The sequence below is a fragment of the Lepidochelys olivacea genome (genome assembly GCF_965140295.1).
Source record: "Lepidochelys olivacea isolate rLepOli2 genome assembly, chromosome: 12".
Taxonomy (NCBI): domain Eukaryota; kingdom Metazoa; phylum Chordata; order Testudines; family Cheloniidae; genus Lepidochelys; species Lepidochelys olivacea.
In genome coordinates this window covers 10,842,559-10,855,219 of record NC_140422.1, presented here as the reverse complement: position 1 = coordinate 10,855,219, position 12,661 = coordinate 10,842,559, and the positions used below count along the sequence as shown (strand labels likewise).

The 12,661-nt window shown below is 41.9% G+C and overlaps 1 protein-coding gene across 1 annotated transcript in view; it reads right to left on the bottom strand.

The window, feature by feature from the left end:
• SLC12A4 (solute carrier family 12 member 4) overlaps positions 1–12,661 on the bottom strand; it is a 75,368-nt gene that overhangs the window by 37,618 nt on the left and 25,089 nt on the right. Inside the window, exons 2-3 of the mRNA XM_084644822.1 lie at positions 7,764–7,858; positions 4,996–5,127 (exon numbers count right to left, since the gene is read on the bottom strand). Of these exons, the coding sequence (XP_084500948.1) occupies positions 4,996–5,127; positions 7,764–7,858 (227 nt within the window). The remainder of the gene's footprint in view (positions 1–4,995; positions 5,128–7,763; positions 7,859–12,661) is intronic.

Here is a 12,661-nt window from a genome sequence, read left to right as displayed (position 1 = left end):
CCTTTTCTTTTTGCGAATACAGACTAACACGGCTGTTACTCTGAAACTAGTCAATAGAAGGCAATCAGAAATAGCAAGGGCAATATTATACCAAAAACAGACTTGTCAGTACCAAAAGGGAAAATTGAAATACTACTCTAAAGTTTGCACGGAGCTAATAAGATATTTCAAGCAGACATACTGACAATCGGCAAATGGTAAAAAAAACCCTCATATCTTCTATGAAAATTATCTGTTTTCAGCCAGGCAGCCCATGCTTCCACATGTGTGGTATCCACTTTGATCAGCTTCAAACACGTAACTGACGCAAGTTATTGATTTGAGTTAAAGGACACCACTCCCCTTGTGCTAGCCTGATTGGTTTTCCAAACAACTGGCTGCAGGGCCCAAAGAAATTGACAACTGCCATTACCAGCCACGCAATATAAGTAACTGATGATGCCACAGAGCAGCCCCAAAAGCCATAACAGACATTTGCATAAAGCTGAACTGCCCAGTTACAATGTAGAAGCTGAAGTAGTTCATTTGATCTCCAATATGGGAAGTAGGAGTTTTATTATTCATGAATCATCGGTCTGGAAGGGATCTCGAGGGGTCTTCTAGTCCAGTCCCCTGCACTCACGGCAGGACTAAGTATTATCCAGACCATCCCTGACAGATGTTTGTCTAACCTGGTGTTTGAAGCACCATAACTGTGTCATAACTGTGTCAGTACTTTACTACAGACAGTATTCATACTAACCTAAAAAGCAAAACAAAACCCCTGCTGCCCTCTTAAACAGAGAGAGGGTAATTGATAATGTATCTTAACACAGGGTATGTCTACACTGGAAACTTCAAAGCACTGCCACGAGGGGATGAGCTCCGAGCGCTGGGAGGCCAGCTCCCAGAGCTCGGAGCCTGTCTACACTAGCGCTTTAAAGCGCTCAGACTTGCTGTGCTCAGGAGGGTGATTTTTTCACACCCCCGAGCCAGCAAGGTAGAGCGCGACAAAATGTAAGTGTAGACAAGCGCACAAAGCGAGGAGCTACAAAACAACGTAACACTGAATACGAAAAACTTATGGCAATACTGAAGCAAGGTGAAATAGTTACAGTGAGCCATACTCCATTTAAGTTTGTCTGTTCTTGACACTTTCACAACTGAGCAGGTTTTCTATAGGGGATTTTCTTTTCTTTTTTCTGGACAGAAATTCCATATACTGTATTTTCCACACTGCAAGTGTTTGTGAAAAATTTTCAGGTTTCCTTCAATCTTGTAATTTCAGTAAGACCAGCAGGACGCAAAATTGTCTTCAAAGCCGAAAGCACCACATAATCTAGCAGCTTAAGCATACGATTATCTTTCCATGTCTGCCATTCACAGGTCTTTAATACTTTGCATTTGCATACAAGTGGGTTTTTTGATTTTAAGTGGCAGTGATTTTGGAAAGGAGAGTCTGCCTGTGCTAATATGGCTCTGGTTAAACCGGTTGATACCGACAAGCATAGCAGGAAGCAGAATTCACTGAGAGATTTGTCCTCTGTTGGCAGTTTGTGGAGATATAATTTTTATTTACAGAAAAGACTACATTATTCATGCAGCTTGGCATGGCACATCCAATGATCAATTTAGGCATATTAGATGAGGAGGTGGAAAAGCCAGACCATTAAAAATTCACACCTGCAACATGCATCTAACAACACATATTGAGATTTTAAGGAGCTAGGCAACAGAGATTCACAAAGTCCAAACCAAAAGAAAGCTCATATTCCTGTTCCAGCATTTCCCTATGGAATGTCAATTCAAATGACTGAAGAGACAGGGTGGGTGAGATAATATCTTTTATTGGAAAAATAAGTTCTCTCTCTAATATCCTGGGACTAACATAGCTACAACATTGCATAATTCAAATGACTGACATGTCAACACATGCAACTTACTTTCAGCCGTACTAGGTAAGTACATTTGCTGGATGTATCTGGTGTATCATCCAGCAACAAATCAGTTAACAATGCTAATATTTAATAGCAGAGTGTCAAAATTTAACTCCCAATCAAGATAAGTGGGGATTTCATGCCTCGGTGCTACTGTTTCCTTGTGTCAGTATTTACACTTCAAAAGGAGAACTAGAAACTTTTTAAAATAAAAACCGGAAGCCTGTAGGAAAATCCCATTTCCACAGTTTCTGGAGGCTCTCTCAATGCAGGGGACCTCCATTGTCTCTGCCCATGATTTTGCATTCCTTTTTGGTGACTTGAATTAGAATTTCATGTCTGTATTCAACTCCCTAGTTTTAAATTCCAAATGACATCTGACATCCTCACAGCTTTAATGTTATTTGAATTCCTCCCCCCATGCCAACTACAATTAATTTAGATTACACACAGTGGGACCTTTACTGTAGTGTCCTTCACAAAAGACAGACACTCTAGGCAGAAATTCACTAACTGGAGTTCCAGCATACACCGTGTACTGAAACACTAGTTCAGGGTAATGTTTTCAAAAGATTTGAGTTACCCAGAGATTACAATACAAAAATTTAACACTGTGAAAACAGATGCGCCAGAGGCTAATGCAGGAACAGTGGTTTTTTTTGTTTGTTTGTTTTCAAAAAGTTCACTCCTACCCATACAATGAGAACAAAATGTGCTTTAACCATGTCAAATTCTACCATGGCAGGACCACAAACCACAACAGTATAGCTTAAAATGGGACAACTGAGACTTAGGGCTTGGCTACACTTACGAAAAATCACCCCGAGCTCAGCAAGTCAGAGCACTTTAAAGCGCTAGTGTAGACAGGCTCCGAGCGCTGGGAGCTAATCCCCTCGTGGAGGTGGATTGCCAGGAGCGCTGGGAGAGTTTCCCTCCCGGCGCTCGCACACTCGCACTTTGAAGCGCTGCCGCGGGAGCGCTTTGAAGTTTCCAGTGTAGCCATACCCTTATTGTTATCGCCCAGATGGAGTTTCACTATACACAAGTTCACTTTAAGGGCTTGTCTACACTTACTGCACAGCAGCTGCGCCGCTGGAGCACTTAGCAAAGTCACTACCTGTGTGGACAGAAGACCTTCTCCCATCAGCATAGGTACTACACCTCACTAAGAGGCGGTAGCTACATCAACGGGAGAAGCCCTCCCGTCACATAGTGCCGTCTACACCAGCGGTTAGGTCAGTATAACTACATCCTTCAGGGGATTTTCCACACCCCAAGTGACGTAGTTATACTGACATAAAGTGGTAGTGTAGACCAAGCCTAAGTGGGTTACACTATATATGCAGTATCTAAATACAGAATATTTGACACCACCATGAATTACTCTGCTAGGGACTAATAATACCTTCTCGGCTTCCTATCATTGCCTAATCTCTTCCCCATTGAGGCTGGAACCAGCTACCAAATTCTCTGAAGTCTTTTCCAAAGGGAAAATAAATGGCTAGCTTCCAGATGGCCAGTGTAGAATACCAGTGTGAGGTGTCATTTAATCATAAACCATCTTTAAATAACACTAACAATGGCCAAAAAAGGTGTCATTTCAAAAAGTTAAGGATTTACCCTACCCTATTTCCCTACATTCTTTATTAGAGTAATTTCTCCCAATTTTTTAGGAAGAACAGACTGAATAATCAGTTGAAATTAGGCAATCCAATAAATTCACAGGAAAAGACAACAGCTCATGCTTGATTTTAGTATTATGTCCAGACAAACAAACTGATATATATTCCCTTTTAGGCATAACCTTAACTTATATATATATTAGTTAAAGTTATGCCTAAAAGGGAATCCATATATGTTAAGGTATTAAAATGCACAGACACCGAAATAACCTAACTCTGTCCTTTAGCGATACCATAATAACCACAAAATTGAGACATTTTAATACCTGTGGTCCCAGATTAGAGTAAACTAATGTTTTTAACACCTGTTGGGTTTGGTGACTCTGTTGAAATCAGAAGGGACTACATGTGGAGTGAGGGTGCTGGAATCAGACTTTTGGCATGGATTAATGTGCATTCCCTTTGAAAGTGAATTGGCAATCTTCAGTGTTACTGCCTTTGTCTTTCAGAGTAACAGCCGTGTTAGTCTGTATTCGCAAAAAGAAAAGGAGTACTTGTGGCACCTTGGAGACTAACCAATTTATTTGAGCATAAGCTTAGTCTCTAAGGTGCCACAAGTACTCCTTTTCTTTTTGCCTCTGTCTTGTTTCAGTGGGTCAAGACTTCTGTATATATGGCAACACAGGATGACAATAAATCTGCACTGTTCAAGTTTCACAGCAGTTTACTTGAAAACCTTTTGCTGAACCTTTGCTTGAAAACCAGCAAGCAAAGCAGCAAGACCTTTAAATAGGAAGTTTAGCCTTAATGTGTTGATTTTTAGTACCCTGTTGAGGCATATGGCTTCATTTTCAGAGACACTGGACAACTGCAGCCCCTACAAAAAATAAAGGGAGCTGCTGGTGCACAGCACCCTCAGATCAGGCCACTAAATCTCACCTGCTAGAGTGTTATTAGAAATGGGGCTCAAACAGGAAGCCTAAACACACACACTTCTGCCTCTAAAAATGGTTTTGAAATCAGTGTGACAACTCACAGACTATGTTTCTATTTAAGGTGAATAATCGTGGCAGAAACAGGTTGTAAGACTTAAATGCATGATTTTTGTGACATTGTGACCTACTTAATCAAACTTCCTGAGAATAATACATACTAAGACTATCCAAGTGCACTGGAGTGGCTAGATTGCTTAAGCATTACTTCACCTCTGATTTTCTGAGGAAAACAGCTTCAGTCTAGAAACAAGAAATTACAAGCAACTCACTGTGTTCATTTGGGGCCCAGTTCTGCTGCCAATGAAGCAATGTCATGTCATGGCTTCCATGGCAGGGGTGGGGGGAAGAGGATTAGATCCGTATTCAGAAATGGTGACGAAGCACAAGGAATTTCAGAACTCTCCAACTGCACACACAAGCAATCTCAGTTACAAGCTGGCCATTGAGAGAAGTTCTACTTACTTTTGAAACTTTCCTCTTTGAACCTTCAGCACTTTCTGCCTCCTCATGTTCTTTGGCTCCCTGAGTGAGATTTGTGTAGTTGACCAACTTACCAAGTAGAGAAGATACCTTTGGTCGTATATCCAGTTCCTCCTGTGGAGGAAAACAACTTATGTAAGCCAAAGCAGTCAGAAAGAAGGGGTGGATATATACCTTCTTGGCAGGGCTGGAGCTGGTGATAAACTCACTGAAAGAGGCTGCAGTAGAATAAATGAAATATTAATTTTGTCTGATCTGGCTAGAGGACATTTGGGTTTTGAAAGCTGTCTTAGAAAAAAAGAGCTCTGAACTCCATGATTGCAGGAAAGTGAATGATTTACAGTTGGCTAATATGCATATCTTGGGTTAACATTAAAAAAACATTTTCAGGGACAATTCTTCAAATAAACCAGAGATCTGGTACCCAGAGTCCCAGCTATTGCAGTGTTATGGGCACATTCTGGTAGATTTAATATCAATATCCTAATCCAGGGCCTCCGAGAGGTTTGAGGTTAGATAAGCCTCCCAAAATCGGTATGTTTTGTTTGACTGTATGAAGGTTCTCGCGATCCCCTCTCCCTAAATTCCCCACATCCAGCAGGATCCCTCTTACCCTGTGCTTGTCTTTGAGGGTGGGGAAAGCCCATGTGTTGGTACTTTGCACCAATGCGCTCGAGGAGCGGCAAGCAGGCACATTCCCGTATTGCAGCTTCATCCTGTCTTCTGGAGCAGTATGGCAGGAGTGAGCCACTTGTCTCATTTTTATACCAGCTGGGATCTTTTGCAAAGTGTTTAGAGAGTGCTCTGATTACTCTTACAGCTTCTCTTCTCTGCCTTCGCTCCGTATTCTTTCCTGCATTATCTCCTAAAGATCCTTAAAATAGTTCTGTTGTTCTGAACTTTCTGTTCTGCGCCTTCCCTTGTGCCTGCCCCACACGCAGAGCATGCCTGTCAGGTTTAAATTTTCTCAAGCGCCTACCCTACCCTTTCTCAAGCGCAATAACTAAAAATTAGGGAAGTCACCAGTGAAGCCAACATTCTCACCAACACCAATCTCAGCAATCATAATTTACCAGCCACATAGACCCACAGGCCCTGCAAATATACCAAGTCCCTTCGTTCTAACACAGCCATCCACAACACACCTGATTCTGCTCAAAAGCAAAACTCCAGCCTCAGGCAGATTATGATATCTTTCCTGGAAGACATGCCTTTGAGAGAAGCAAACATCTGTTATCTGTCCATGAACTAGCATGAAGTCTCAGTGAAGGTTCTGCTCAGAGCGAGAGTGGCAGGAATTGGAGGCAGGCATTGTGACTGGTTCTATCTTACTGGCACTAGACTTCCTTAGCACAAGCCTCTACATGATGGGTTGTCACTGTGGAAACAGGGTGTGCTAAAATGGAGCTTTTGTGACCTGATGGAGCAGCTGCTCAGCAGCAGCTAATCTAAATGGCCTGTTGGGAAAGCGAGTGCTTAAGAAAGCTTGGAACATGCTTTCTCATGAACTGAAGCATCTGGATGGAGGGCTGAGAATTCTCCCTTCAAGAAAAAGTCGAGGGTTCTTGCTTCTTTGGATTCTATGGGAGTGGCACAAACAACATGCAGTGACAGGAGAAAACTGGAAGCAAATGGGAAGATTAATGGGTTCTTACAATTATATTAGGGCCCTGGAATTACCTCTTTAAACAAAATACACACACACACTCAAAGATGACTGCCTAAAGTTAGCCACCTGTGTAGCCTGATTCAGAGGCACTGAACAGCCACACTTATAATTGGAGTTGATAGGAACTGGAGGTACTCAGGACCACTGAAAATTAGGACTCCTAAATAACCAACTTTTGGCACTTAATTTTGGCCTTCATTTATAGAGCTTTCCATTATAAAAATATGGCTTTCACCATGTAAATCAATGCCCTGCTAACCCAGCCATGCAAAACAAAAACAAAAACAAAAAAAACCAAGCCAGAGCAACTAATCTGCAGACAAAAAAGTGGTACTGGTATGAAGTTACTCCTCCTCCATTCTGCGTGAACCTCAGAACATACTCTCAGCATGTCAAACTTGCTAAAGGGTGAAGAGGCACACTATCATACACTGCCAAGAAAAGGAGTTGGGCATCGGAGAAGCCACCATCCAGCTAGCTGGCAAAAGCGAATAATGGCAGATGCTGGTAGACTGGGTCAGTGTGGTGCTGCTGTATTGAACCTGATCTTCTGGGCTCTTTAGAGCCTCCTGGGCATCAGAGCCCAAACATGCTATTTTTTCCCACCCTTCCCTAATCAGTAGCTCCTGTCATTCCTTGTTCCCAATCTCTGGAACCCATGTTCCCAATCTTCAGCCTTCTGGCACTAGGTCCTGACAGCTGAGAGGCTGAGATAGAGACAGTTACACGTGAGTGCATGGTACCTGGGATGCCAGCTGCTCTCTACTCCACACATCACCGGCCGAACAACCGCCCACAGACACTGCCTGGGACAGTGGCATTATAAGTGTATGTTAACGGGCCTGACCTACCAAAGGCCACTCAACACTTTAAAAAGATTTTTAAAAGGTATGAATGGCATGTAGGTGTCTGACTGCTTGACTTTAGATGGGAATTAGGCATCTACCTGCCAGTTGTAGCTTTGGAAGACTCCATCCCCTCCCTCCACAGGAGAGAGAGAAAGACCTCATCTCCTATTCTCCATAACTCAAGGTCAAGGATGCTCATGCCCAGTGGTCTGGAAAGCAAAATTAAAGTTTACCTCAAACAAGGCCAAGTTTCGATCATAATAATCGCTTCCCTTGCCAGCTTCAGAACTGTTGAGAAAAGGACTGTTTTCTTTATGGTTGCCATGACCTGCAGAGAGAATAAAGAAGTAGTTTTTGGTAAGTTTGGAATGGAGGTAAAATCTGAGGAGCATCTCAACTCCCCAAGGAAGATTGCTCTATACAACAGCTGTTCTATTCAATTTTTAAAATCCCAGTTTTTGTTCAGCATATAATTTTAAAATGGCATAACTGTGTTAGTTGTTTGATTTACTATGACACAGAGAAACTGAAACCATCATTGATATTGCTTTCAGAGTTGAAAGTAATCTTTTTTTTAAAAGACAAGGAGTAACACAAAACTGCCTCAAGGGGAAGTTTACAGGTAGGACTACTGCCAAGATGATGTCTTGGGCCTAATAACCTTGACAGTTTCCTTTTTACGTTTTTTAGTAGAGTATTATGATTAATCAGAAAAGACAAAAAGAAAAGGAGTACTTGTGGCACCTTAGAGACTAACCAATTTATTTGAGCATAAGCTTTCGTGAGCTACAGCTCACTTCATCGGATGCTTCCGATGAAGTGAGCTGTAGCTCACGAAAGCTTATGCTCAAATAAATTGGTTAGTCTCTAAGGTGCCACAAGTACTCCTTTTCTTTTTGCGAATACAGACTAACACGGCTGTTACTCTGAAACCTGTCAGAAAAGACAGTTCCTGAGATCACTCACAGTTAGAGATTATTGCTGATTTGTAACACAATTTTCTCTTTAAGCAATAAGTAAACAAATCAGATAGATCTAATCGGCCTGATTCAAAAAATATTTAGTAAGAATTGTTGCAGGCTAGTTAAGATAATACCACATCAACTAAAGAGTATTTTCCTTCTATTTTATTGCAAACTCTAAATTCTGTAAGTAAATATGCACTTTCTCAGTTGCACTAAACCAGTGGTGAGCAACCTGTGGCCCATCAGGGTAATCCACTAGCAGGCCGTGGGACAGTTTGTTTACATTGACTGTCCACAGGCACAGCCACCTGCAGCTCCCAGTGGCCGCAGTTCGCTGTTCCTGGCCAATGGGAGCTGCGGGAAGTGGCTCAGGCCGCAGAAACATGCTGGCCGCCACTTCCCACAGCTCTCATTGGCTGGGAACAGCGAACCGCGACCACTAGGAGCTGCGGGCAGCCATGCCTGCAGATGGTCAATGTAAACAAATTGTCTCGCGGCCCACTAGTGGATTACCCTGATGGGCCACAGGTTGCCCATCACTGCACTAAACCCTTCCCCATCATGTTGTTTTTGTTCATATAAAATTACAGGCTTTGGGGGATAAAGACTCTTCTTAAGAGTCTAAACTAGCATCTAGCACATTTGGATAATGTACAAACAAATAATTCATAGTTTTTATATACAGTACAATGTGAAAGAAAATTTAGCATAGCACAGAGGACCTAAAGAAAGTTTTAAAATAGTTTCAGTATTAAAACTTCTTAAGTGCAGTGCAGCATAAAATGATGTGATATTCTGCACAACTGAGCAATGGTTCAGGTTTTCAGAAATTCTCAGCATCTGCAACTACCATTGGAGCTGTAGATGACCAGCATTTCTTAAATTCACATCTTTTCTTTAGCACTCTGAATTGCATTCCCTGCGTTTCCCAGGTCCAATACACAAGGCACAGGTGTTTACAGGTTCATATCCCAAAAAGAAAACAAATATAACCTAAAAGATATTGTAGTCACTAATTTCAAAAAACTAAATTACCAAAGAAAGTGAAAGAATATCAAAGACCATCTTAACAGGAACATATCCCTACAAGCTAAAAGACGGAATTGTATGTTGAATTTGTAAGAAAAAGCAGAAGATTGAGAAGTTGAAAACATTTCTTCAAAATTACATCTTACAACTAATTCAACTATGGTTAAACCAATTTAAATCAACTGGGTTAGCCTCTGTTGAATTAGCACTACATAAGTGAAGGTATCTGTTTTGATATTATGAAACCTGGACGTGTCTCACAAAATTACACCCAATTGGATAAGTAGTTGGCAAGCTAAACAGAAGGCTCCTATCTGTGTGCAGCATCACATGCTTTCAAGTGTATTTAAACATTCAACATGTTTAGTTGGATAATTGTTATAGTGAAAAGAATCCGTTCATATCTTGTTATTTCAGCACCATTCTCATCAGGGGAAGAGTTTGGAAAAAAGCACAGCTGGTTTGCTGGAAAGTAGAGACACATTGTGTGTCCACTTGTTTTGGTTAGTAAAAGCTAAACAACTAGCAAAAAGATATTCAGATATAGGCAAAGCAGTTTGTTTTATCCACCAAAAACAACGGATTGGGTGGCCCTTTTCTGCTGGAATTAAGTTTAGACTTCAACAGGTGCCATCACATCAACAGACACATATCATCAGGAAGACTTGAACCTTCAGATCCAGCACACAGACCTCTGCCACTTGAACTAATGGAGTTACTGGTAGCAGTAGTATGTTGCCATTCTCTATGTGGACCAGCACTAAAAGTTGATAAACTTTGCCAGCTAGTTTCACAGATTTGCTCGCAGGAATCTTGAGTTCCATTCCAGGATCTGGAGGGGAGTGTGCTCTAGTAGACACAAATTCTTCTGCCCATTCCACACCTCCATGACCACCTTCTGCCTTGAGCCCTCCAACCTGTGCCTGTCCCAGTCCCATCTCTTCCGTACTGTGGCTTCTTATCACAGTCCCCTTGCCCAGCTATTTCTAATTTCATCACCATCACTCCCAACTCCTCATACTATCCATCTCTCCCCACAACTCTGGCCTTCAGTTGAAACATAAACATGTCCACACTGGCTCCCAGTCCTAATCTCCCGTCATCCTCAGCTCCTTATCCCACTCTTTACCCAGCCAGTCCCAGTTCTCCCTTTCTACCCCAACTTCTAGTCAGAGCTGTCTTCCCTCCCACGTCCCCGCATCTCCACTCCCCATCCAATATTCCCTCTCCTAACCTACCATCCTCCAGCCACAGTTTCCATTCCAATCTACTCCCACCCACCTTCGATCTAACTTGTCTCCTTTGCATTCAGGTTGAGAGCACAGGAGAAAGCCTCTCTGCTGTCAGTTCAGGTTCCCAGATCCAGCAGAGCCTGCAACAGCTCAATTGCAGGGAAAGTCCTGTTTAGCTCAAGGTATGCCCAGTGCAGACGGAATCTTCAGGGAATGCGGCTGCTAAAAATCTAAGAAGTGCAGGTGTAAAATCTGAGCATGTGTAAAAAAAAAAATTTTTCTAAAGGTTTAAAAAAAAAATTGGGCAGATTTTCAAGGAGCTAGCACAAGACACATTCATGGCACAAAAGTCACACACACACACACACACACACCAAGTTCAAATCCCTGCTCTAAAGCTTTGGGGGCACTAGAGGCTTTTCAAAGAAAATGTCATCTGAACTTTTTAATATGGGCACAACATTTTGTCACTAGCCTCATTCTCACAAACAGCTCAACTGTTTTGTCTGAAACTTTCAGAAAAATCCCAACTGAGGCAGTCACTCAGCCTGGAAAATTTCAGTCCAAATTGTTGAAATTTGGCAGAGATATAAACAACTGAACACAGGGATTTATGAGAAGTGTTGAGCAACTTTAAGACGCAATACTACCAGAGCTGTCTACAATCCACACATAGTACATAAGACTTTTTGGAACTCTTCAAGTAAAGAGACCCTACATTAACAACACATCTATTACCATTATATCCCAAGTCCTGCAGAGATCATTAACTAGCATTTCTGAAAAGGTGGGTTCCAGAGGAGCAGCCGTGTTAGTCTGTATCCGCAAAAAGAACAGGAGGACTTGTGGCACCTTAGAGACTAACCAATTTATTTGAGCGTAAGCTTTCGTGAGCTACAGCTCACTTCATCGGATGCATGCAGTGGAAAATACAGTGGGGAGATTTATACGCACAGAGAGCATGAAACAATGGGTGTTACCGTACAGACTGTCACCAGGGTGATCAGGTAAGGTGAGTTTCTCCTGCTGGTAGTAACTTTTCTTTTTTCATTGAAAGGTTGCAGTTCATTTTGGGGTGGAGAATGCAGGCTACAAAACTAGATTCCCATCCCTCTATATTGAACTATTTACTTAGGGCCCCACACCACAGTGGTTTTACATGGTTACTTGGCTACAGGGCTCGATCATTTGAAGTGTTTTAAAAACAAAGCAAGTATTCTCTGTTTAGAATGGTTTGAATGGCAACATTTTAACTGGTAGGTATCCATGAAGGAGCAGCACCCTGCTTGCTGCCACCCAAAGTGCAAAAGATTCAGACTGTGATGACTATGGAGCCTGCATGAGTTTAAACAGGCTTTGGATAAAAACGGTAAAGGGCTAGGGTCTCTGAAGCCCCCAGATTTCTGGAGGTAAAATAATTTAGTTCTGACGTAACTGAAGTATAGCCTGTTCTCCAGAGGCATAAATTCAAAGCTGTACTTTAACTATTAGTTGTCAGAAGTTCATTAAATTGGAACTTGTGTTTCGAGACTCCAGGGTTCTCAGAACCCAAGAACTTGGCATAGTCAATGGAGCTAGCCCATTTAACAGGGCCTCCTAATTTCTAAGATGTACATAATCAAAACCACAAGTAAATTACCACCTGAAGGGAGCAGGGAGAATGTAATAATTTAAGTCAGAATGGTTGAATAAGTCATCTTAGAGTTCTCCTAAATGGAGATGGTAATGCCAGGTAGGTTTTCTGTAATTTGTTAGCATTACAAGTTCCCCAAATCATCTTTTAAATGGGCTAGTTTAATTATAGTGATTTTGAAGCAAGCCCAGGAGCTGTGCATGTTCCTTTTTATGGTTCTGCCAATGTACTGAAATCTTAATCAGTAACAGCTTCTGGACTCCTTTCACTAG